Source organism: Notothenia rossii (assembly GCF_949606895.1).
Source record: "Notothenia rossii genome assembly, chromosome: 7".
Classification (NCBI taxonomy): Eukaryota; Metazoa; Chordata; class Actinopteri; order Perciformes; family Nototheniidae; genus Notothenia; species Notothenia rossii.
Genome location: NC_136905.1, coordinates 10,870,589 through 10,892,329, shown reverse-complemented (window position 1 = coordinate 10,892,329; position 21,741 = coordinate 10,870,589). Strand labels below are relative to the sequence as shown.

General features: G+C 41.0%; 1 protein-coding gene across 1 annotated transcript in view; it reads right to left on the bottom strand.

Moving 5' to 3' along the window:
- The window catches only part of grik3 (glutamate ionotropic receptor kainate type subunit 3), a gene marked incomplete at its 3' end in the record, with an annotated part of 91,163 nt that overhangs the window by 20,348 nt on the left and 49,074 nt on the right, over positions 1 to 21,741 (bottom strand). The window contains exons 2-9 of the mRNA XM_079640927.1: positions 20,576 to 20,749; positions 20,076 to 20,333; positions 19,781 to 19,962; positions 13,238 to 13,291; positions 9,454 to 9,624; positions 6,985 to 7,128; positions 3,136 to 3,243; positions 148 to 261 (exon numbers count right to left, since the gene is read on the bottom strand). Coding sequence (XP_079497053.1) covers positions 148 to 261; positions 3,136 to 3,243; positions 6,985 to 7,128; positions 9,454 to 9,624; positions 13,238 to 13,291; positions 19,781 to 19,962; positions 20,076 to 20,333; positions 20,576 to 20,749 — 1,205 coding nt within the window. The remainder of the gene's footprint in view (positions 1 to 147; positions 262 to 3,135; positions 3,244 to 6,984; positions 7,129 to 9,453; positions 9,625 to 13,237; positions 13,292 to 19,780; positions 19,963 to 20,075; positions 20,334 to 20,575; positions 20,750 to 21,741) is intronic.

Here is a 21,741-nt window from a genome sequence, read left to right as displayed (position 1 = left end):
CTTCTATAAAATGTTGCATTATTATATAATGTAACATGGCTGATGCTTACAATTTAGTACTGTGGCGTGGCTGTACTATCTGGAAGGAAATCTGAGGAGGCATGAAGGGTATGATATGTTTTACGCTAGGCTACACAGGTTACCTACCAGGATGGTGGTGATGACGAGGGATCGGTTAGCCAGGGAATCGGTGATGTTCATCCCTTTTCGCTTGGGCGGTTCTGTGATGTTAAGACCTCCCGACACACTCCACTTCCCCACCTGCAGAAGATGAAAAGGGTGTAGCTCAGTGTTCTGTGTGTGTTGGTGGACTGTGACCCCAGCACCCCCTCCAGCCTAACAGTCTCCCACATTAGTGCCAGGTTGAACACTTCTCCAGCAGCATAAGGTGATTGGCTGTCCCACCTTTATCTTATATAATATATCTTATTAAGGTGTTTTTGAGAGCAGAGGTTATTTGTGTGTTTTTGGAGAAGAAAAAAAAGGGCTATGGGTAGGTAGGCATGGCAACAAACCAAAGATGCCAAAATCATTTGTTGTTAAAATGATAGACCAAACATATTTTTATAACAATGAAAAACTGTATTTTGCAATGAAATCCCAAAGTAGAAACAATTATCATAACATGCAAATCGACTGAATCACCTCCCCTTTTTATACATAAATTGAATAAAGTAGACAAAGGATATATTATAAATGATAATGATTCATGATGTTATATTGCTAAGTTGAAGGTGAGAGTTTCTGACATATTGTAAATATAATATAAAGCTGAACAACAGCACTAAAACAAACACAACTTAACCCTCCTATTGTCTTTGTTTCCCCCCCTTACTTTGGTGTTCGCGGTCAAATTTGACCGGTTCTGTTTTAACTGCTATTACATTAACACAAAAACCATTAATCATCACCAAATTTAATTTAACACCCTTTCAAACTGTACATATTGTATCAGACTACTGGTATACATGAAAAACTGCAGTACATATACAAAGAATAGACATTGAACAAGTATTGCGTGCGCCAGGTGTGATCCATGTGGGGGATTAGGGGGGGGGGGGGGCAAATCGTGTGTGTGTGTGTGTGTGTGTGTGTGTGTGTGTGTGTGTGTGTGTGTGTGTGTGTGTGTGTGTGTGTGTGTGTGTGTGTGTGTGTGTGTGTGTGTGTGTGTGTGTGTGTGTGTGTGTGTGTGTGTGTGTGTGTGTGTGTGTGTGTGTGTGTGTGTGTGTGTGTGTGTGTGTGTGTGTGTGTGTGTGCATAGTTTTATCTGATCCGAATGGTTACTACTGGGAACACCATGGGTGTTACAAAGTTGACTAAATCATCCAAAATTCAATGAAAGTAGTGATCAGCTATTGTGTTCAAATGTCTACTGTGAAGGATATCATAAAGCCTTAATGCAATCGAATGTAAAACAAAAAAATGATGATTGATGAAAGTAGTAAATCGGTCAGATTTGACCCGAAGACAACAGGAGGGTTAAATAAAATTAGAAAGTATTGTAAAAAGGTTACAGTTCATTTGAATGAAGGCACAGCCTGCTGGTTGGATCACATAGTAAATGTAATCTTGCTCTGCAGTCTCAGTGAGATGAGCGAAGAGATTTCAACAAATAAAAGGATTTATACATGCAAGAAGCCCGCAGGCAAAAGAACTCTGCATATCGACACTCTGGAACATATCATTAGCACAAATAGTCCTGTGGCTGTCTGTAACAATCTCTGTTTGCAAGTCGAGCCCTCCACCAAACACTCCCCCTACCCCTCCTGTTTCCTCTATTACTACAGACTGAATATTCACTTGGGTTTGTGCTTCAGGTGGATCCATTTAAAGACGTACGACCCCCCCTCAAAAAAGCATGAAAAACGTCTTGTTAATGTCCTCCCTCCTGAATACAGAAAGAGGCATAATGCTCTAATTTGAAAAGCACATTAGTTACAGCTTGTCTCACAACCGAAAAGGACTCCAGGAGAGAGATTTAAAAATGTCTGAATGTTTTCCACTTTGCAAAATTATTTCCTAATTGTACCCAATTACAATTAGCTCAATTCATTAAACATGATAGACAATAGACCTGATTCAAAAGTTATTTACTCATGCAACCATATGGAGAGCATTGCATTTATTTCCCCCCTCCTTAGCATGCTGGCTTCGACTGAAAGTGGCTCTCTGTAAACCTTTTCATAATTCCTGCACACGCTCAAACTTGGGCTAATATTCAATTACAATGGATTAGTTGAGAAAATTCCACCTCTTAACCGGCTCAAACAGTTAAAGCCGATTCCACGGATATACAAGAGAAGAAGAAAAAAGATCCAGCAATCCGCAGAACGCTCCTGGATCAACGCTAACACACTTGAGCATGGGATTTGTCAGAGACATGAGAAGAGGCTAATGTGCCATCAAATACTTTTGCAAGATGAATGTACTTCAACTTAATTGACCACACGCAGGACAAGATGCCAGGGAAATACAGAAGAATCATTTCAAAGCTGCATTTTTACAAGCTTTATTCCTGCACAGAGGGGGTAGCTGAAAAGCCCCTGCTATTATATAGTGTTGAGCCTTTAGGGAGTACTTGAGGAAGTCATAATGGGACTTATCCCTATTTGATGTATTCATAATGTATGAAAGCCCTCTTGTAGAGAAAAGCTGTAATAGTCCAGAGGGCACTTTGCCTTCCAGTATAATAAAATAAATTCTACATTACAAACCTTTTAGTTTGTTTTTTCTCTCCTGCTTTTTTTTGTAAAACATGTTTATACAGCTCATTACCACCAAACAGCATTTTGGGCATCATCTCAAATTATCATTAAGAGAGGCTGCAATTAACACCCTAATGTGTACCCTAATCCAATTTGCTTTATGATCCACTAACTTATGCTTATGTTTAAACAGCCAATTTGCTTCCTTGTTAGGAGGTAAATGACACTGTCACATTTGCATTATCTGTTCCGCACCAGGAGGAAAATCTGAAACATATTTATGAGATCAATAATCCCTTAAATGACTTTCACGGTATAGGCCTAGCCATCACAGCTATATATCTGTTAGCACTGCATGTGGTGACACATTGTTGTTGCGGATTTATTACATTTTAGCAAAGAATGCTTTGAAAACGAAGACAAAATGTACCTTTTCAAGTCCTTCCTCCTTCAGACTGATGATGTCCAGGTCGAAGTCTGTACGCAGACCAGATGACTTGTTGAACGACAGTCTCCCCGTCAAACCATCCCAGTGTGACTGAAAAATAGCATATACATATTTATACTTATATTCAAACACACTCATTTAGTATGTACGTGTCCAATGTGTTGTCCCATCTACTCTCTTGTACAATTATGTACACAATAAATCATTTAGTAGTTTTTCTATTGCAATATGGAAAAAGAGCTACTAAATAAGCAGAGAAAACACACATCGCGATCAAACACTACCACACCCTTTATCTTTTACTGTGAGTACACACACACACACACACACAGATCAAAAGTACTAACACCAACCATACAGGCTGCATTTCCTTTTTTTTAAATTACATTTTACATCTCAATGCCTCCAACGCATTTTCCCTCCAGACTACGGAGTTAATTAACAGCCATCTCCTTTTGCTTGATTCCCCATGAGAGGGAGAAACACAAAACTGCCCCCTATTACAAATCCCTGATACCCGCAACCTCCACATGTGTGTTTATAAGCAAACACAAGACAGTCAAAATGGCGGTTTTCCCTCACGTATGCTAATAGCATAGCCATCTTTAAGCTAACTCTCTGACCTGTATCTTTTTTTCATTGTGTTTTAGTTAAGTCTTAGCTTTTTTTTTTACAATTGTGGAGTATCAAATAAGTCCTACTAAGATACATTGGTGTCTTATATATTTACTTTTTATTTCTAATGTGATCACACTGAAAAAACAGACTCACTTAGTTGTCTATCTCTGTCATTTTCATTTGACTACATCTCTAAAAAGTCTCGGTACAAAAGAGTAATCAATCCTTTTGTGTGAAGTTGCACACAGATATTAAAAATCCCAAACTGCCACAACCCCTAAAGGCTACAGCTCTCACTTGTCGTCAGTGGAGCTTGCCAAAAGTGTGTTGTAAGAACATTTAAGCTTAAAGCAGAAATGTGTGGCACTCTCTTTTTTCAAACCCCCTCATACTTCAATCCATCTGGCCTTTCGCCACTGAGGTGGGTGGCATGTTCAAACGGCTCTAATTCAGAGAGTGACATAAATGCCTCGGCCTCATCACATCCGAAGGGGCCAATCTGACCTTCAGAACATGTCTGATGCCTGTCGAGAAGACTGTAAATCAGCCATGATTTGTGCTTTTATAACCAAACACAGTATGTTTGTATAAGGACATCGCTACTGTTTACTTGGCTTTAGTTGTGATCTCTACAAGTCACTAACTGCTTGTTGGGATAGCTAACAATACTCACTGTTTCGACCGACCCTTTTGTAGTACGCAGACACAAGACAATGTTTGTTGCACAATGTAATGTTGAAGGCCTTTGCAATATTTTGTTTGCACATTTGGCAGACAAGCAGGAATTGTCACTACAACTCAGAAACAAACAATAGTATTCACGGATGTAGTGCCAGTTGGAGATGTGTAGCTGAGAGGAACAATACAATGGATTTCATAGTTAAATGTTACACAATACACAAAGAATTCTTGGTATTATAGGAATGGTTGAAAATGAGCACATCGTGAGTTGAATTAGACAATTGTAGTATCTCAGCTTCTAACATTGTGCTCACAATAATTATGTTGATGTCATTACAAATGGATGGTTGCGCATTGTAACACTAGTTCTATAAATAAAGCAGCGAAACAGATCTTTAAACTGTAGGATTAACCCCTTATTATTGCCAAACACACACTGTAAATCTACTTTCACATCGTCTCTAAAGGCTGCTGCACCAAACACTTCCTTCACTTCACCACAGACCCTTTCAATCCTTTTCTAAATCTTTATAGACTAAAGAAGCATCAGGGTTTGTTTGCTAGAGAACTTTAATTGGCACTGGACAAACACTGTGGTCAAACCATGCCATCTAACACCTCATTGATCTTAGTGCGCTGCCCTGAAACCGCCAGCACCAGTCTTTAATCCTCACGGTTCAGGACTTTCTTGGGACTTTCCTTTTCACTGCATTGCGCTTAAAAGGAAAGCACAGTGACTGGCATCACTGCTCCTAAACAGAAGGAGGATTCCAAACATCTATCCTACCCCTCTTGCAGCACACAAATAAATTGTTGTTCCCTGTGGTTGAATGGTGCCACTATTTGTATATCAGTTTTCTTTCTCAAGGACGCTGCCTGCTGGTAAAAGAAAGCCTTAGAGGAGCCACCAACCAATGTCAAACCTCCCACTTACACACACACACACACACACACACACACACACACACACACACACACACACACACACACACACACACACACACACACACACACACACACACACACACACACACACACACACACACACACACACACACACACACACACACACACACACACACACACACACACACACACACACACACACACACACACACACACACACACACACACACACACACACACACACACCATTTATTTAAAAAGATGCTCTAGGGGAAACAAACGATTATATATATTTTTCTATTTTTTTGCCCTGATATTACCCCTGTTCACCAGAGCCAGGTCATCCTCAGCTACACCATACTTAACTCCCAGCATCCTGGTACCAAAGTGGCCACTGCTGTTATACCATGAGTTCAGGGTCACCCCGGATTGTCTTCTGTCAAGTGGATGGACCCCATGAGGAGCCACATACACACGTGCATTCTTCCCTTTGTACACTGGGTGAGTGCCAATGGACCAACAGTACAGTCTGTTACAGACGCCCCACTGCTCCCCCATCTCTCTCATTGGAGGAAAAGACAGGCCAGACAATATCACAGTATGACAAAGGAATTATGTTTTTTGTGACATCTGAAGGTTGCCAGCCCCGGCCACAATGTTACTCTGACTGAGGCCTGGGTTCCTCTGTGGTTTAAGCATTTTTAGTTCTTTAGCGTCTTTAATATCTTGATGGAGTAGGATGCTTTGGGCAGGTGAGTTTGGCAGAAGATCTATGGCCACACTCTAACTGTCATCAAAGTATCTCTGAAGAGCGATCCTCTCTGGAAATCAGCCCAAACTGGCCAAAAGTATCCTGAAATGTGTGGGTTTGCTGTCCATTAGGGCGTGTAAAGCACTGACACAGACCGACCTAACCTGTACATGGAGGCTATCATTGAACAAAGCTGTTGTTACTGAACTGAAGTTCATTTTTATAATGTTAAGTGGCTGAGGAAAGAATTGACAGCCCCCTCATTCTGATTGCTTTGTGGGTATATGCAGATTTGTTTTGCAGTGAATAAGGGGTCCCTGCTTTGAGGGAGGCCTCTATAATACAGTAGATCTATGAGGTTAATGGTTTAATTTTGCAATAATAGGGGCAATTCTAAAAGGCAAAAATGAATGGAATTCCTACCATTTAAAAACCACACCCAGGATAAATATAAATAAAAATTATTTTGTTGTTTGAACAATTCAAGATACAAACAGTAGCATCTCTGCACACCCTTAATCTGCCATTCTGCACAGGCTTGTTTGTGCATTCTGACGCGCTGTCAGACTCTCATGTTAGATTAAATAAGAGCCGATTACGCTAGTTGTGCTTTCAAAAGGTTACAGTACGTGCTTTCTGGAAAATAGGTTATGAATGCAGGGAATTTATAAAGCTGACAACAACACTGCTTTGATGTGTCTATCAAGGCTTGGTTTGCTTTGTGTGTGGATGTGATTGATTTGCTCGGTAAATATCCAAGTCTCAAACGACAACAAAGTTCTCTCTCCACTCCTATTGTCGCGTTCGCCAATCAGTATGCTGTAATATCAATAACACTTCATTCAAATAGCAACAGGCCAAAGGTCTCCCATCACCTCTTTGATGAAACTCATGAAGCGCCCTCCAAATCTCCAGGGTTTGTGGCGGTGGCACTGCAGCGAGTTTACCGTCATCTGTGGCGCGTGCTGGTACGAGACGGATACAATGTGGACTGCATCATAGGTCAGAGCCGCATCTGTCTGGAATAAGGGGTGAACATTAATTCAGCTGATGCCTGCGGAAAGACATTAATAGTTTGATCACCATCAATCTAATCTCCACACTGCTGATGAAAGATCCAAAGGAACTGTGCAGGCTTTTATAGTTCAAATTTCCTTTGATACAGATATGACATTTTTAGATGAATTATAACCCTCTGAGTCCCTAATGTTATTACATGACGGGTTTTAAAGGCCCACTTTACACAACTATACAGAATATGTCTACATATATTTATATATAAATGTGTTTGCCGGCTTAATGACTGTGCTCTTGGTATAGTTGTCTCTTTGTAGGACACTGATTTAAATTACTCTTAAACTATGATTTTTTGTATATGCTGTGTATGTAATTTATTATATGTAATGTCTTGTCTTTCATCTGGACCCTGAGTCTGTAATAAAAGTTTTGATTGATTGATTGATATACAGTACATCCATAATTGAATAAGTGAAATAATTTACGAGCACATTTATCAACACCTGGTGTGTTTTCTTTTTTTGTTTTATTGACTATACTGTAGTTCTTGTCTTTTTCTCATATTAAAATGAACATGTCTCTGTAGCACCTTTTATACATACTGTATTTACTGTTGGAAATCCTTTGTGTTTCGCCAGCCTATGTATTTAACAGATCTTTTAAAAATGTAATTAAAAAATAATGAAGCTAATTGTTTAATAGATCAATAGGATTTGCACTGTAATGGACACATGACACAAAAATGTTTATTTAGACCATTTATCAAAAATCGGCAATACATTTTCTGGCAGTATGTCATAAAAAACAACACTGCTTTAATCCTCAACATCCTGTAGGTGTGGATCTTACAAGAGATGGAAGCTTTCCATTATGTTTCTGTCTTGATGTCATAATGACATTTCTGCAGATTGTTTGGTAGTTCATTCATGCTATGAACCCCTTCCTCTATGTCATCCTAAACCGGCTGTTCTGAGTCTAATACCTGAACCGAGTAAGCCAAAATCCCTCTCATATTCCTATAGTTGCATACTGAGACAATGGTGCTTTGTCCATTATAAACTATCCATTTGAGAACGAATGGCTGTAAAGGGATGCACCTGGTCTGAAACAATATGATTGGAGAATGGCACATCCAAAGGATAATTGGTGCAAATTGGCTTAATGAATGTTCTCTGCAGCATCATATCATTCCCATCTGAACCATTGGAAGTGTACAAGATATGATTTGTGATTTTCTTGCAAATATCTGACTCTAGTTTTAAGTTTAGAGATTCAAGCAGCAGGTTTTGGGTCGAATAATAGGAGATAAACATGTGTGGAACCTCTGGTTGTCCTTTGTGGTCTTTAAAACTCCCAAATGGTTAACTGTGTTTGTAAAGTATATACCCTGTATACATCATTTATGTATAATCTTGACTGATTTGTCCTCTAACCTCTCATGATCAACAAGACATTTTTTTCTAAAATAACCATGAGTAAATACGAGACTTTGGGGTCCACACAATCCCAGGTTAATATGTATTTACAAGATGATGGAACCACTCAGTATGGTACTGACGGTCATGGCACTTTTAAAATCCCTTAAAATATGCATTTTTCACATTCAGAATGTAGTCGAGCTGTAGCTGAACTGCTCAAATTTGTTGACGTCTTTTATACATTCATAATTTGATACTGAAGGAACATCCTGAAGGAGTCAACTGTTTGTGTCGAATGGTGTCTTAAGTGGTTACTCTAAAGCAGGGGTGTCAAACTCAATTCCATCGGGGGCCACATTCGCATAAAGGTTGCACTCAAAGGGCCGGTTGTAACTATATAAATAATTTATATAAAATAATGTATTATATGACATTATTGCCTCTGAATTGGATAATTATCGGATAGGATAATAACTTAGTAATTAACTACTTCTGAAAGCAGAAGTCCAGGGCAAATAATTGCAAGTCTCTTCAGTGCGCATGGCACAAAACGAGGTTGCATTGTGGGACATGTAGTTTATGGGCAACCTGCTTCTGTAAAGTGGCATGTAACCGTATAATAAACGTATTATATTCTTTGCACGCTCTTGCGGGGCCACATAAAATGAAGTCGCGGGCCGGATTTGGCCCCGGGGCCTTGAGTTTGAGACCGCTGCTCTAAAGTATATAGTGTTATAATTGCGTTTGTAACAGTTGTTTTAGGGTTGCGGAGAGGATTAAAACCATGTGTTACCATGGAAAAAGCCATTATAGGCACGGATATAAATACATAGATTTGGTCCCTTTAAATATTTACATTTTTGTGACTGGCTTTAAATGGAAGAAGAACACAGAAGTAATAAAACATACCGTCATGACCCCCTCCAGCAGGCCTGAGTCAGGTTTATGTGGAAGCTGCCTTTCCATCGACCATTTCTCCACAATGGATGCGACCAGGGGATTATCCACGTTCATGATGCGGAAGCCGGTCATGTTGACACCACAGTATCGATATGGCTCCAGGTCAATGGCCATCAGGTCCTTTTTGAGAAGTCATAAAAGATAGATTCTCATTTAGTCTGCCAGCTCTCAACATCCCTGTTTTAAGTATTCATCCTGAATGCTTTCTCCTCACATGAAAAGAGAATGATGCAGCTGCTGATTAAAGCGACGCTATTTTAAGACCAAATAGAGTAAAAGGAAGGAGACACACATTAGTTTTCAATGTCAAATTAAGGGATTTCAGCAGAGTGTCTGGAAGCAGTGTCTGTTATATAAAGGAAATCTGAAAAGCTCTGATGGAGGAGTCGCTTTTCTGCTGGCAGAGCCTTTAAGAATTGACAAATTGTTATTTGTTTTGTGCCTACATAATAATGAATTACACTGCCTAAACTACAAGCTTGTGATATGTTTGTATCTAGTTTAAATCTGTCTGTCAAATATTTTGTATAGGTGCATATTTGTTTATCGGAAAATTTAAAATGTTATAATGAAATGAGACAAATCAAAGAACAAGAAAAGAAGCTAAGACAATTCTGTTGTACCACATTAATAATCTACTAGTATTCCCTTGTCAACATCCAAGCAGAAAGCAATTCAATTTGAGCTGCTGTAATTTCTAGTGCAGCTATTGTAGCTGAAGTGTGAAGTCACATGTTGACACATGTCGTGCTGGAATAGGCCAGGGGGCTTGGAAAAGACATTTGGATGAACATAGATATTTCATTAGCCCCCTGTGGGGTTAGTGCTGGGTGAACGAGAGCGTGTAAGACACTTACTAAATAACGGTCGCCGCAAGTCACTGAAATATTTCTCCTTTTTTGCTTTATTTCCCACTAGAATGCAGTACAATACTCCCTTTTGTGAACAGAGATGAAAGAAAGTCACTGTTGTTCTATATGACATTCAAAATGCTCAGAAAAGTAGATCGGGTTAGAAGTTTCGCAGCTTTGAAGCTAATAATACAAACTAACTGGGACAGAATTGTTTGTAAAAAAGTATAATTCGTCTTTTGTGACATCCTCCTTTCTGTTAGGGCATTTTGGGATGTCAAGAAAGGGTCTTGTTCCAATTATAAGTTCACTTTTTGCAGTACTGCTTTGTAAACACATTTATAGCACAGACTCAACACAATCCTACAGCAGCATTACACTAACAACTTTACCCAGAGACCCTGCTGTACATGTCTCCATACTAGGGATGCATATCGTTGACTTTTTTACGATACCGATACCGATACCACTGAACGATACCGATACTCAACCGATACATATCGTGATACTTTGAAAATGTATCATCCCACAATTACGCCCATGAAGCGCTTTATGATATAGTCAACATGTCAAATGAATATTAAATTCAATTGTGGGACTTCTTGGACCTTTTAGTACTGAACAAACAATGAAAAATACATCAAAAATATGAAGAAAACCGATTATGGAATATCTTTTATAACACCCGCCATCAGGTGCGCCGCGTGAATAGCACATCTTGTCAATGCAGACCGTTATAGCACCGTTATAATTAATGTTAAACCTGAGATTCGACTAGAGAACAAATAAATAATAGAATAAAGGTCATGAGATCTCAGCATTGCACAAACAAACAAATCTCATCTTTAAAATCAACATTTGCCTTCACTGGTGAGAGAAAACAAATCCCGTCACAGTTCATTTGTGGGACTTTGACCTGTCTAGTATTGAACAAACAATGAAAAATACATAAAATATGAAGAAAAACGATTATGCAATCTAATTTATAACACCCGCCATCACGGGCCACGGACTCACTTTTAAAATAAAATTAAAAAAAAAAAAAAATTTAAGTATCGAAACTGGATCTGATTTCGGTACGGTATTCCGTAGCCACCAGTAACCGGTATTTTGGTGATACCGGTATGCATCCCTACTCCATACAGAAGTGTTATGGAGGTGACTAACATAACAAAGTTCTTAGCTTCAGGTTCTCATAGATAGCTATGACAGACTCATTTTACAGGACATGGAGGTTATTACCACGTACCACTGCTATTGCCTGTTCACGCTCTAATAAGTCGGCATTTCCTTCACCTCTGAAGATAAAACACAGACATCAGTGGATTCCATCGAGAGGAAATTGTAATGCCATGTATCATTGCAAGTATTCATCATTTTGGATCAAAACAAGCCTCCAGGTATAATCTCCTTAATGGCGTGTCTATCAATATGACAGCTTATTGCAGCATTAGATATATAGCACACCGTGATTCCACAAAGATATCCTGCCTACATGTGCAAAAATATTGTCGAAATAAATACCAGTTAATCCTGTTATAAATAAATTCACCTATGTTCTGAAACTGTAAAACCTTCACACATACATCTGACCCCTGGCAATTTAAGTGATATTTGTTCTCCCTATTAAAGCAATAGACATGTTACAGTGCAATAACCTATGGCTGCATCATGTCGTTGCCACGCTGTCAAGTGTGAACGATGACACACATCATGCCTGGACCTTTGTGTCATATCGCATCATCACAACAGGCTGGACGTGTGTGCGCATGAGAAGCACGAACACAGACGATAACACAGAGCGAAAGGAACAGCACACATCACGCTGGTATTTATTTCCATTCAGTCTGTTTGTCTCCAGATAGTCTGCGTCTCAGTGACGAGCAGCGAGGCTCCCTGCTGGGTCTGCTTGTAAAAGTCAGACAAGATCATTTTATAGCGGAGTGGAAACACAAAATTCTCCACATGGGAATGAATCTGTACTACTGTATTACCCATGTTAGGTTGTGTTAAGTATTTGATTGTGAAAAAGACACAAGCCTTTGGTTGGCTTGAAGAAATATGTTCAAGAAACTCATGAATTATGAATACCAACGGCTTTTGAGACTTAATATTTAATGATTTTTCTGCATTAAATAACGCTATGTCTATAAATCTACCTTCTCTGATGAATAACAACGTTTTATTTTTTTAATCAGATTATTCTGTTGTCTTGAGGTTCTGTTTAGTTGAACAGAACCACACGTTTATACTAAGCCTACCCTCATTGATGACATGGTGCAGACAAAATAATAGTATAATTATATAAATTCAACAGCAACACAACCTGCTGCGAACAAAAGGACCATAATGATTCATCAACAACAACTAAACATTATTTTCCATTCATGAAGGTCGATTTGGGGCTACCATTTTTTTCACATTTTGAATATTTTCCTTTTGAATATAGAATTAATCGTATATCATTTAAGATCCCACAGAGGAACTTGGAACCACTTTCAATTTAAAATCTCAAGCTGTTGTTTTTTATGCTGCCATCTCAAAGACTTCTGTTGCCTTCACTGTTAAGCTGTGTGTGTGTGTGTGTGTGTGTGTGTGTGTGTGTGTGTGTGTGTGTGTGTGTGTGTGTGTGTGTGTGTGTGTGTGTGTGTGTGTGTGTGTGTGTGTGTGTGTGTGTGTGTGTGTGTGTGTGTGTGTGTGTGTGTTTACGTTTACGTTTACGACAGCATACTGAAGACTGCATACAGCTTGTCAAACTAAATTGATATTATGGACTTGGTCCAAACCCCATTGGCAATTAGCCATTATTCATCAAACACTCAAGCGGCGGGAGATGAGAACAAACGAGGCTCTTATTTGCATTAACAGGCATGGTACATTACCAGAGTGGTGAAGATATAGGAGTAATACTCCGTCATCATCCCCATGGTCTGCGCCTGCAAGGATACAGAGACAGTGGATGGGAAAGAGAGTGTGAATGAAAAGAGGCAGGTTGGAGAAAATCATATATTTTTTCACGTCTGAGAATTTTAAAATCAACATCACAGTGATCACAAACAATACCAAAAAGACGTCATCAGTAATGGAACAAATTCAAATGTTTTAATGAGCATATTGACTAACACGCTGTTCATTTTGTGGGCGAGTTTCTGCTATTCCTTGTCAGGATTTTTGCACCACATGTGGTCCACAGAATAGCAACAGTACTCTATGCTTTTCTATGCATTTAAATGGTTCGCAATGGCTTGGTGCACGTGACGTTATTCCAGCAGAGAAGAGTGCCTTCAATCAAAAGAGCTCGGTAATCTCATCCTCATATCCCAACACTCCATCACTGCCACTTGTTTCACTCAATCTACATTCAAAGGCACCGTGTTCCCATGGCGGCTGTTCTGCACATTTAATTGTACCATCTGTCGTGAAAACAAAAGCCAAGGTTATGTAAATAAGATGCTTATATGGAGGCAAATGTACTTCTCCATCCATAGACATCAAGCCAAATACATGACATTGAAACTTGGTGTCACGCTTTGTATTGTTAGCAGGAGTTTTCTTTCATTAAAGTAATTTCTCCACTGCCGCCAGATGGATTTATAGTGTGACACAATGTGATGGTGTCAACATTTCTATTTGTTAACGTCTTATTTTTGGAAACCTATCCCTTTTCCCACCAATACTGTAGCAGGGTCACAGCAGAAAATATAATAACAATACAAACACACAATATAAAAAGGCTCTCGGAGTTCTTTTAAAATACACCAGGGACATGTTTCTCATTTTCTCCCATCCAATCTGAGAGGAAGTATAGCCTGACAGAGGCGTGTTTGAGGCAGTTGAGCCTGTCAGGGCGAAGACAGGGCTCGACATATTGTTAGGAATCATGATATGAGAAGTGAAATATTCCAAGGGAATTATGCAGTACTTGGTATTTAAACCCTGTTAAAATAGAGACTCTCCTTCATACGTATGCTGTACCAGTCAAGTCACATTACACATGAATTCAATTCTGTCCTTTCAACGCTACTTATATTCTTGGAAAGGACCAACCTTTTTTGTAAATCTGTAAATGGAGCAGTCTGTATATTGTAAGATACCGAGGTTGAGTAGCTCGTACATTTTGTCACTTATACAAATCAAATGTAGGTGATAATCTTTCCAAGTTTGCCTTTAGTAAGACTGTTGTTTCAGGTTTTGACACACGACTTATGGAGGGATCATGCTTTGTGTGCTGCAATATTGATAGTGGCTTTACTCTTAGTATATACTTCAAATGTAATCTTTATTTTTATTAGCAGCAATGGCTAAAGTTCCCTCTATATACGAATATTTCGGGTTTTGTGCTGAAGGTGGGATTAAACAAGCTAATTTAAAATGTCAACTGTGGCTTTTGAAACTTTTGATGGCTATTCATTATTAATTTGTAATTTCACAGATTAAAGGTGGGGTAGGTAATTCACTTCAGAAACACTTTTTGTTATATTCCATGGAATGCTCTTAACATCCCGATAGCAATGAATACATGAAATGCTTTGACAATAAATACATAAAAAAAATAGGGTTAGTGTTAGTAATCTGTGGAAACCGTGGCGCTGTAAAAAGCACGACCAATTATTTTAGCTGGCCCGGCTAAAGTAACTGGATGGCCTACCTGCCTGTCATCCATGTCATCATGGCTGTCATTCAATCTCCTGCACTGTGACGACCCCTGCCTCGTTATCTCTGGTGTGTGTGTATATATTCCTTTTCCCTTTGGTCTATCAGCTGGGATTGAGGACACCTGGCGGCCGGTACCAGAGGGTTAAAGGGCCTGAGTGAGACCCGCAATCTCCTCCCGCAGAGGACCTGACCTCGGAGCTACGTCGCTTCGTCTTTTGTTTTTCCTTTGTGTTAGTTTTTTTTGGTTTAGGTGAAGCTTCTGTTAATAAATATATTTTTCATATATGTTCTCGTCCTTCCCACGCTTTTTGTTATGGCCAAGAGCCAAGCCATGAAAGATGGGGGCTCGTCCGCTTCTTTTATCTGTGATACAATAACGGATAGGTAAGATTTGTGTTGGGAGTTGGTGCGCATGTGTGTTGGGAGCGCATTTGCAGTGTGGCCGGTTTCTTTGTTTCGGCTCGTTGTGGGAAGGACATTAGATTTCAGATTGTTGTTTGGGGACTGATTTGATTACGTTGTGAGGCTTTGATTTGTTTGGTATTATATTTCAGGAGAGTGGTTGCTAGTTGTTCTTAGCCGTGGTCAGCTGTTTGTTTTGTGTTTTTCCTTTCTCTCTTGTGTGGGTTTGTTGGTGCGTTGCATGTGGAGCAGTGCGGAACGGTGCAGAGTTTTCCCTGACAGGTTAAGCGGCGGTTCCCTTGGGATCGTTGAGCGGGGTGTGTAATGTTGCGGAGAAAGTGGTTGAAGCTTCGGCTTGGGAGCATGGCCGTGGTCTCAGTAATGTTGCTAGCTTGCTAGTCGCTTTGCTGGACCAGCGGTCTCAATGCATAAATACCCACCACAAGTAACTGCATGAAGACTAGGGAGGAGATTAGTCAGTGGGATGGTGAGTTAGTGAGGAAACTCCAATCAAAGCATTAGTGTTCCACTTTGGACGCATAATAAACGTGGTGGTATCTGTCCGGTTTGTTTTTGTGTTTTTGTTTTTGTTCTCTTCTTTCGGTTTAAAGTTCCGGTGTTGTGCTCCGGTGAGGGCTCGGTGTAAATTAAGATGGCTGACGTAGAGGCATTTATTGAAGCTCCGTCTCAGGAGTCTCTTACCACTTTCTCAAGAGAGCAGCTGCTCTTAATTGCTGAGCATTTCTCTGTGTCTATTGTCGGTGATAGAAGGGTGAGAGACAACATAAAAGACTCTATAGTGTCGACATTAAAGGAGACAGGAGTTTTTGCTATAAAGGGAGAGGGGGTTTTGTTAAAACCTCTTTTTCAGGCTAGTGCACTTTCTTTTGAGCAAACGAAGGAAATGTTGTTGTTGCAGCTGGAACATGACAGAGTGAAGTATAAGATGGGAATTGAGAAGGAAATCACAGTGGAGCGGATTCGACAAGAATCTGAGAAAGCCAAGATAGAGTTGGAGGGACATCGTCTGTCTGTTCTCAGAGATGGCGCGTTGTCCGGTGAGGGGCAGGGTGAACAGGTGCCCAGGTCTCATCGTTTTGATGTTAATAACCTGCGCTTGCTGCCTCACTTTAATGAAAGTGATCCCGACACGTTTTTTTTTATTATTTGAACGTGTAGCTAGGGCTAGAGATTGGCCTGATGCGGACTGTGCTCTGATGCTTCAGTGTGTTCTCACAGGAAGAGCACAGTCTGCATATTCCTCTTTATGTCTGGAGGATAGCTCTAGCTATAGTAAAATAAAATCGGCGGTGCTTAGAGCATATGAACCTCGTGCCAGAGGCCTATCGACAGCGTTTTAGGTCCTTTGAGCAAAAACAAGATCAAACATATGCGGAGATGGCGAGGGATTTGTCGGTTCATTTGAAGCGTTGGTTAACTGCTCTTGACGTCACTACTTTTGACGATTTGTGTGGCCCTGGCTGTTTTTGAGGGAAGTAGAAAGGCTGTTGATGTTGGTTGATTTGGGATGGAGCCATGGAAATTGGGTTTGGTAAAATCTGAGGTGGATAATGATGATATTTGCCACTACTGTTGTGAAAAAGGCCGTTGGAAGGCAGACTGTCCTGTGCTTAGAGCAAAATCTGAGGGAGGAAGATATTTTGTTGGGCCTGTTGCGTTGGCTGCTCCTGTGAAAAGCTGCTGTGTTGCCGATGTGCTTACATCCCACTTATGTGGATCTGAGGTTTTGGCATCTTATGCTCCATTTATACGAGACGGCTTGGTGTCATTGGTAGGTACTAGGTAGTAATGTCAGAGTTCCAATCAAAATCTTGCGAGACACAGGGGCTTTTGACTCCTATATTGTTGACTCTGTTTTGCCTCTATCTTATGAAAGTGACACTGGTGACACCGTTCTGAGTTGGGGAATGGGATTAAAAGTTCTTTCTATTCCTGTTCATAGGATGTATATTGACTGTGGTCTTGTTAAGGCTGAGGTGGCTGTTGGTGTACGTCCAGCTTTGCCAATCGTGGGGATACAGTTCATCCTGGGCAACGGTTTGGCAGGCCGCAGAGTCTGGACTGATGTTCCCCCTGTGCTTTTAGTGACTGGTGGTCCGATTGAGTCAAAGTCTTTGGAGAGCTCTACAGTGTTGGCAGACGCCACGTCCTCTTGCGTGATCACTCGTGCTATGGACAAAAACACGTTTAGAAACCAGAAGACCAAGCATTGTCCCACTAGTCAAAGTGGTCGTGGTGGCGGCAGCGTTGATGGTGGTCGTGGCGGCGGCGGCAGCAGGGGTCGAGGAAGGGGCAAGGAAATGTCCTGCTATCGGTGTGGAGACCAAGGACACATGGCTCGTGACTGTGGGCATGCCAACGACCGGAAGTGCTATTCCTGGGGTGGGCTTGGTCACATCCAGAGTCGTTGCAGTAGGGTGAAATGTAACAGGTGTGGCGACATTGGCCACGTTGCGGTGCATTGCAGTGAAGCCAGGGAAACTAACTGCTGCAACTGAGGAAACACGGGCCGTGACGGTAATGTATTGTCTGTCATACTGTTTGATAAATCGTTCTCGCTCTGCCCATCCTTTTTAAAATGTGCTTCTCAGGTAGCTTACCTGTGTTGCTAAAGATGTGGCTGGGTGTTGGAGGAGCGTTTGGCAGTGTGAGGGTTGTATTTTGCAATTGTTGGTTTTGTTGGAAGTGGGGTGCCTTATGTCTTGTATTTTTGTTGTTCATTACTGGTGTTTTTTTGTTTTGTCAGGGTTGGGGTTGGTGTGCCGGTGGTCCTGGGGACACCGACTTTAAGGGGGTGGGTGTGACGACCCCTGCCTTGTTATCTCTGGTGTGTGTGTATGTTCCTTTAAGGTTTTCCCTTTGGTCTATCAGCTGGGATTGAGGACACATGGCGGCCGGTACCAGAGGGTTAAAGGGCCTGAGTGAGACCCGCAATCTCCTCCAGCAGAGGACCTGACCTCGGAGCAGCTACATTGCTTCTTCTTTTGAATATATTTTTCATATATGTTCTCGTCCTTCCCACGCTTTTTATTATGGCCAAGAGCCAAGCCATGACATGCACAAACTTATCTGGTGCCCTCATTGGTCATATGCACGTTCGTGTGTGTTGGAGGAGGGGCTCTGTAAGGAAGTCTGAAGGAAGGGGCAGATTTTTTTCGGCTGCGTACTTTCAAATTCTAACGCACTCGAGCTGGTTTCTCCATTCTTTAAGATTAACTGAGAAATTGATGAGTAATTAAACCAGGAATGGATGGACACCTCATTTGCACCCTAAACTTTATTGAGGCTATTATAGCCAGGATGGCCCTGCTGCCACAAAAAGCAGTTCAACAAATACAAAATAAAACTTTTTTTCTACCGTCAGTAGCTTTTTTGCCTTCAAACCTTTTCTCACTTCTTGTCTCTAAAGGACACAGATTCCTTGGTGCGGGATGTGCACACTGGCCACAAGCGAATATGTGTCAACTTAGATCTCAATAACTTGAGAGGACTGAGTTATTTAAACAACTAGGGAGCGGATGATGCATTAGGTACACATGTTAACAGAAACTGACAGCAGAGAAAGTGGAGGAGGGGGGGGTATCCGGCAGCCTGTTCCTGACATCTATAAAGCATTAGACCACCTACACAATCTCTACCCTATGCATCACACTGACAGTTCTCTGTTGACTGACAGTCATTGCGTGTTTGAATTATGAAGCGTCTTGGATGTTATGCCTCTATGTGGGATGTGTGTTCAAGCGTGCCTAACAATTTATTCCTGGAAAGTGTTGGTAATCTTTGTAACAAGTAAACAATATTTTAATTGTATTCTATGCTCTATCTGTTATACAATTGTCAAATGTTAAACTGGGTTACCCCAATGGTAAGAACTACACAACACAGTTTTGCAGTCTATAAGACAAAGCCTGTTTCAACAGATGCGAAAGAACAGCTGTGCTTCAAAATTCATCACAGCTCGACATGAAACTATTACATGTTTCTCTGCCAAACATCAAAAGAGGATTGTTCACTCCAGGAAGTAAACAAATACACAACGATCGATTGGTGAGTTCCAGATTTGATATATACTTCTGGACACTACTGCAGTTTCTTTTAAGTTGTTCTGACAGCAGAATGTCACTGCTGCTTAATTATAACCGACGCACCTTCTGCTGCTTCTCTGCTGCCAAGTTTTTGGCAAATCAGAGCCTCTGTATTTCCATCACAACACATCTGATCAACTGAATGCTAAAGAATCAACGGATGCTGGTGACAGCTGTGTGGAAGAGAACCACATGCTTTCAGATTCCTGCTTCATGCTCAGATCTGAAATCAGAAGGCCTGCGCCACACTCTCTCACTCACCTGCTTGAGGACTTGTGCAGCCATTTGGTGACTGCAGTCGAAGATGATGCGAAACTCCCGGCTCCTCTTCATTTCCTTAAGAAGGGGTCTCGTGTCATGTGAGTCGAGAGGAAGCTGACGGATCTTTAGTCTAATGTTGTACCTGGACGGGGCCATTATCAGCTCCTGTAGTCTTATAAGCCCTAAAGAAAAGAAACAGCAGGAATAAATACATGGCAGCACAGCGAAGGCAGTTTTAAGTAGGTAAGAGTACTTTGCCAATGGAGTAACAGTAACATTGCAATAGTGTGTTCACCTGTGCTGTCATCATATACGACGGTGGCTGTTTTCCATTTGAGAGACTGCACCAGGTCCAGGATAGCATAGCTTAGTGAAGAATAATCCGGGTATAAATTGGCATAAAAGCTGTCCCTGTTGTCCAGGGGGTGATGCTTCCATCGCACCTGGACGTGCGGCACTTCCAACGCGTTGCAGATTGACTGCACGGCGTTTGACGATGAACTATGTGAGGGTCCAAAGATTGCCACTACACCTAGAGAAAGCTGGTCACAAGCTACAGAAGAGTAAGAGAAGAGAGCTTGAGAAAGGAAGTGTGGTACATCTTCAGTCAATGGTCCATTTACTAAAGATTTCGAAATACTTAAGGTATGTTCCACTAAATACCAAAGTTTGATTAATGCCATTAAACAATTATAATCATCAAACTAATACGAACATGTTGTTGCTTTTGACTGAACAGATTCCTTTCCTAACTGTAATCACAATCCGTGAATAGACCGAGAACAAGCCACTCACCTTTTCTCGATGCCTCAAAACTGTCGTAGATATTAATCCTCTGTATGTCATATGTTAATGTTGTGTTTGGCAACAAAGTCCTGTTTCTGTTAATGCTATTGACTGCAAATTTAAAGGCAAGCTCCTCCGCACTAACAAGTGAAACGGGTCCATCGGTCTGTTCGAAAATCCCACCTGAAAGACAAAAGAGAAAGACTCGTAAGGCCCCTGACTGTCGGCGTCAGACATTATCACAAGCAGAAGGAGAGACACGGTCACATTTCCAGGTGGCACTAAATGGAGAAAATATTTACAGACATTTGCACTTAGGACTCGCAGTGAGAGGGCAGCGCACATAACACAAGGTATTACATTTACTCAGCAAACAAGGAGCAACCCTCTGTCTTTTCAGAGAAGCCTGTAAAAACCAATATGAGCTTTGAAGTCTCGAGCCCTTGTGGGTTTCAGGAGTGTGTGTGTGTTTCAGTCTCTTCCATCAGGGCAGCATAATATCTCAGGCTCTTGTCTTTCCATTAAGGTGTCCTTTTATTTTTGCTAGAAAACATATTGGTGGAGCAGATAACTGGACCAGGGCACTCTTCTTTTACATAAGATTCAAAGGAAAGTATTTTTCCATTTTTTAGATGGACTGTGCTACTGCATAGAACTTACTTATGAGCACATCAAAGTGGACTTTCACTTTGGTGGTGTGTATCAAGGTGCTACACTACATTCTGCAGTGTAATGGAAAAAAATGTTTTCTTCAATAGTTTGCCAGATTAAAATGTGTCGCCATGATTTTGGGCCTGCAAGGCAATACACAGTATTTTCGTGAATTTAGTTAAAGGGGACCTATCATGTAAAATGCACTTTTGTACGTCTTTTCTACATGAATATGTGTCCGCGGTGTTCCAGGGAACTCACCAAGTGTCAGAAAACACAACCCTCTCTATTTTCCTCCATACCCAAATCTCTTCAAAAGGGGCTGCAACGGATCTGATACAGACTGATCCAGATTTGAACACTTCTATGACGTCACAGAAGTGGAGCTACGGCTATTGGGCCAACTCCACCAATCAGGAGGAGACAGCCACGGACATTGCCGTTCGAAAGGGCTGGAGACGCTGTAGTACATATGCCAGGCCTGTAGATGGTGCTGTTCTCACAGAATCAGCCCATGCAAAGAC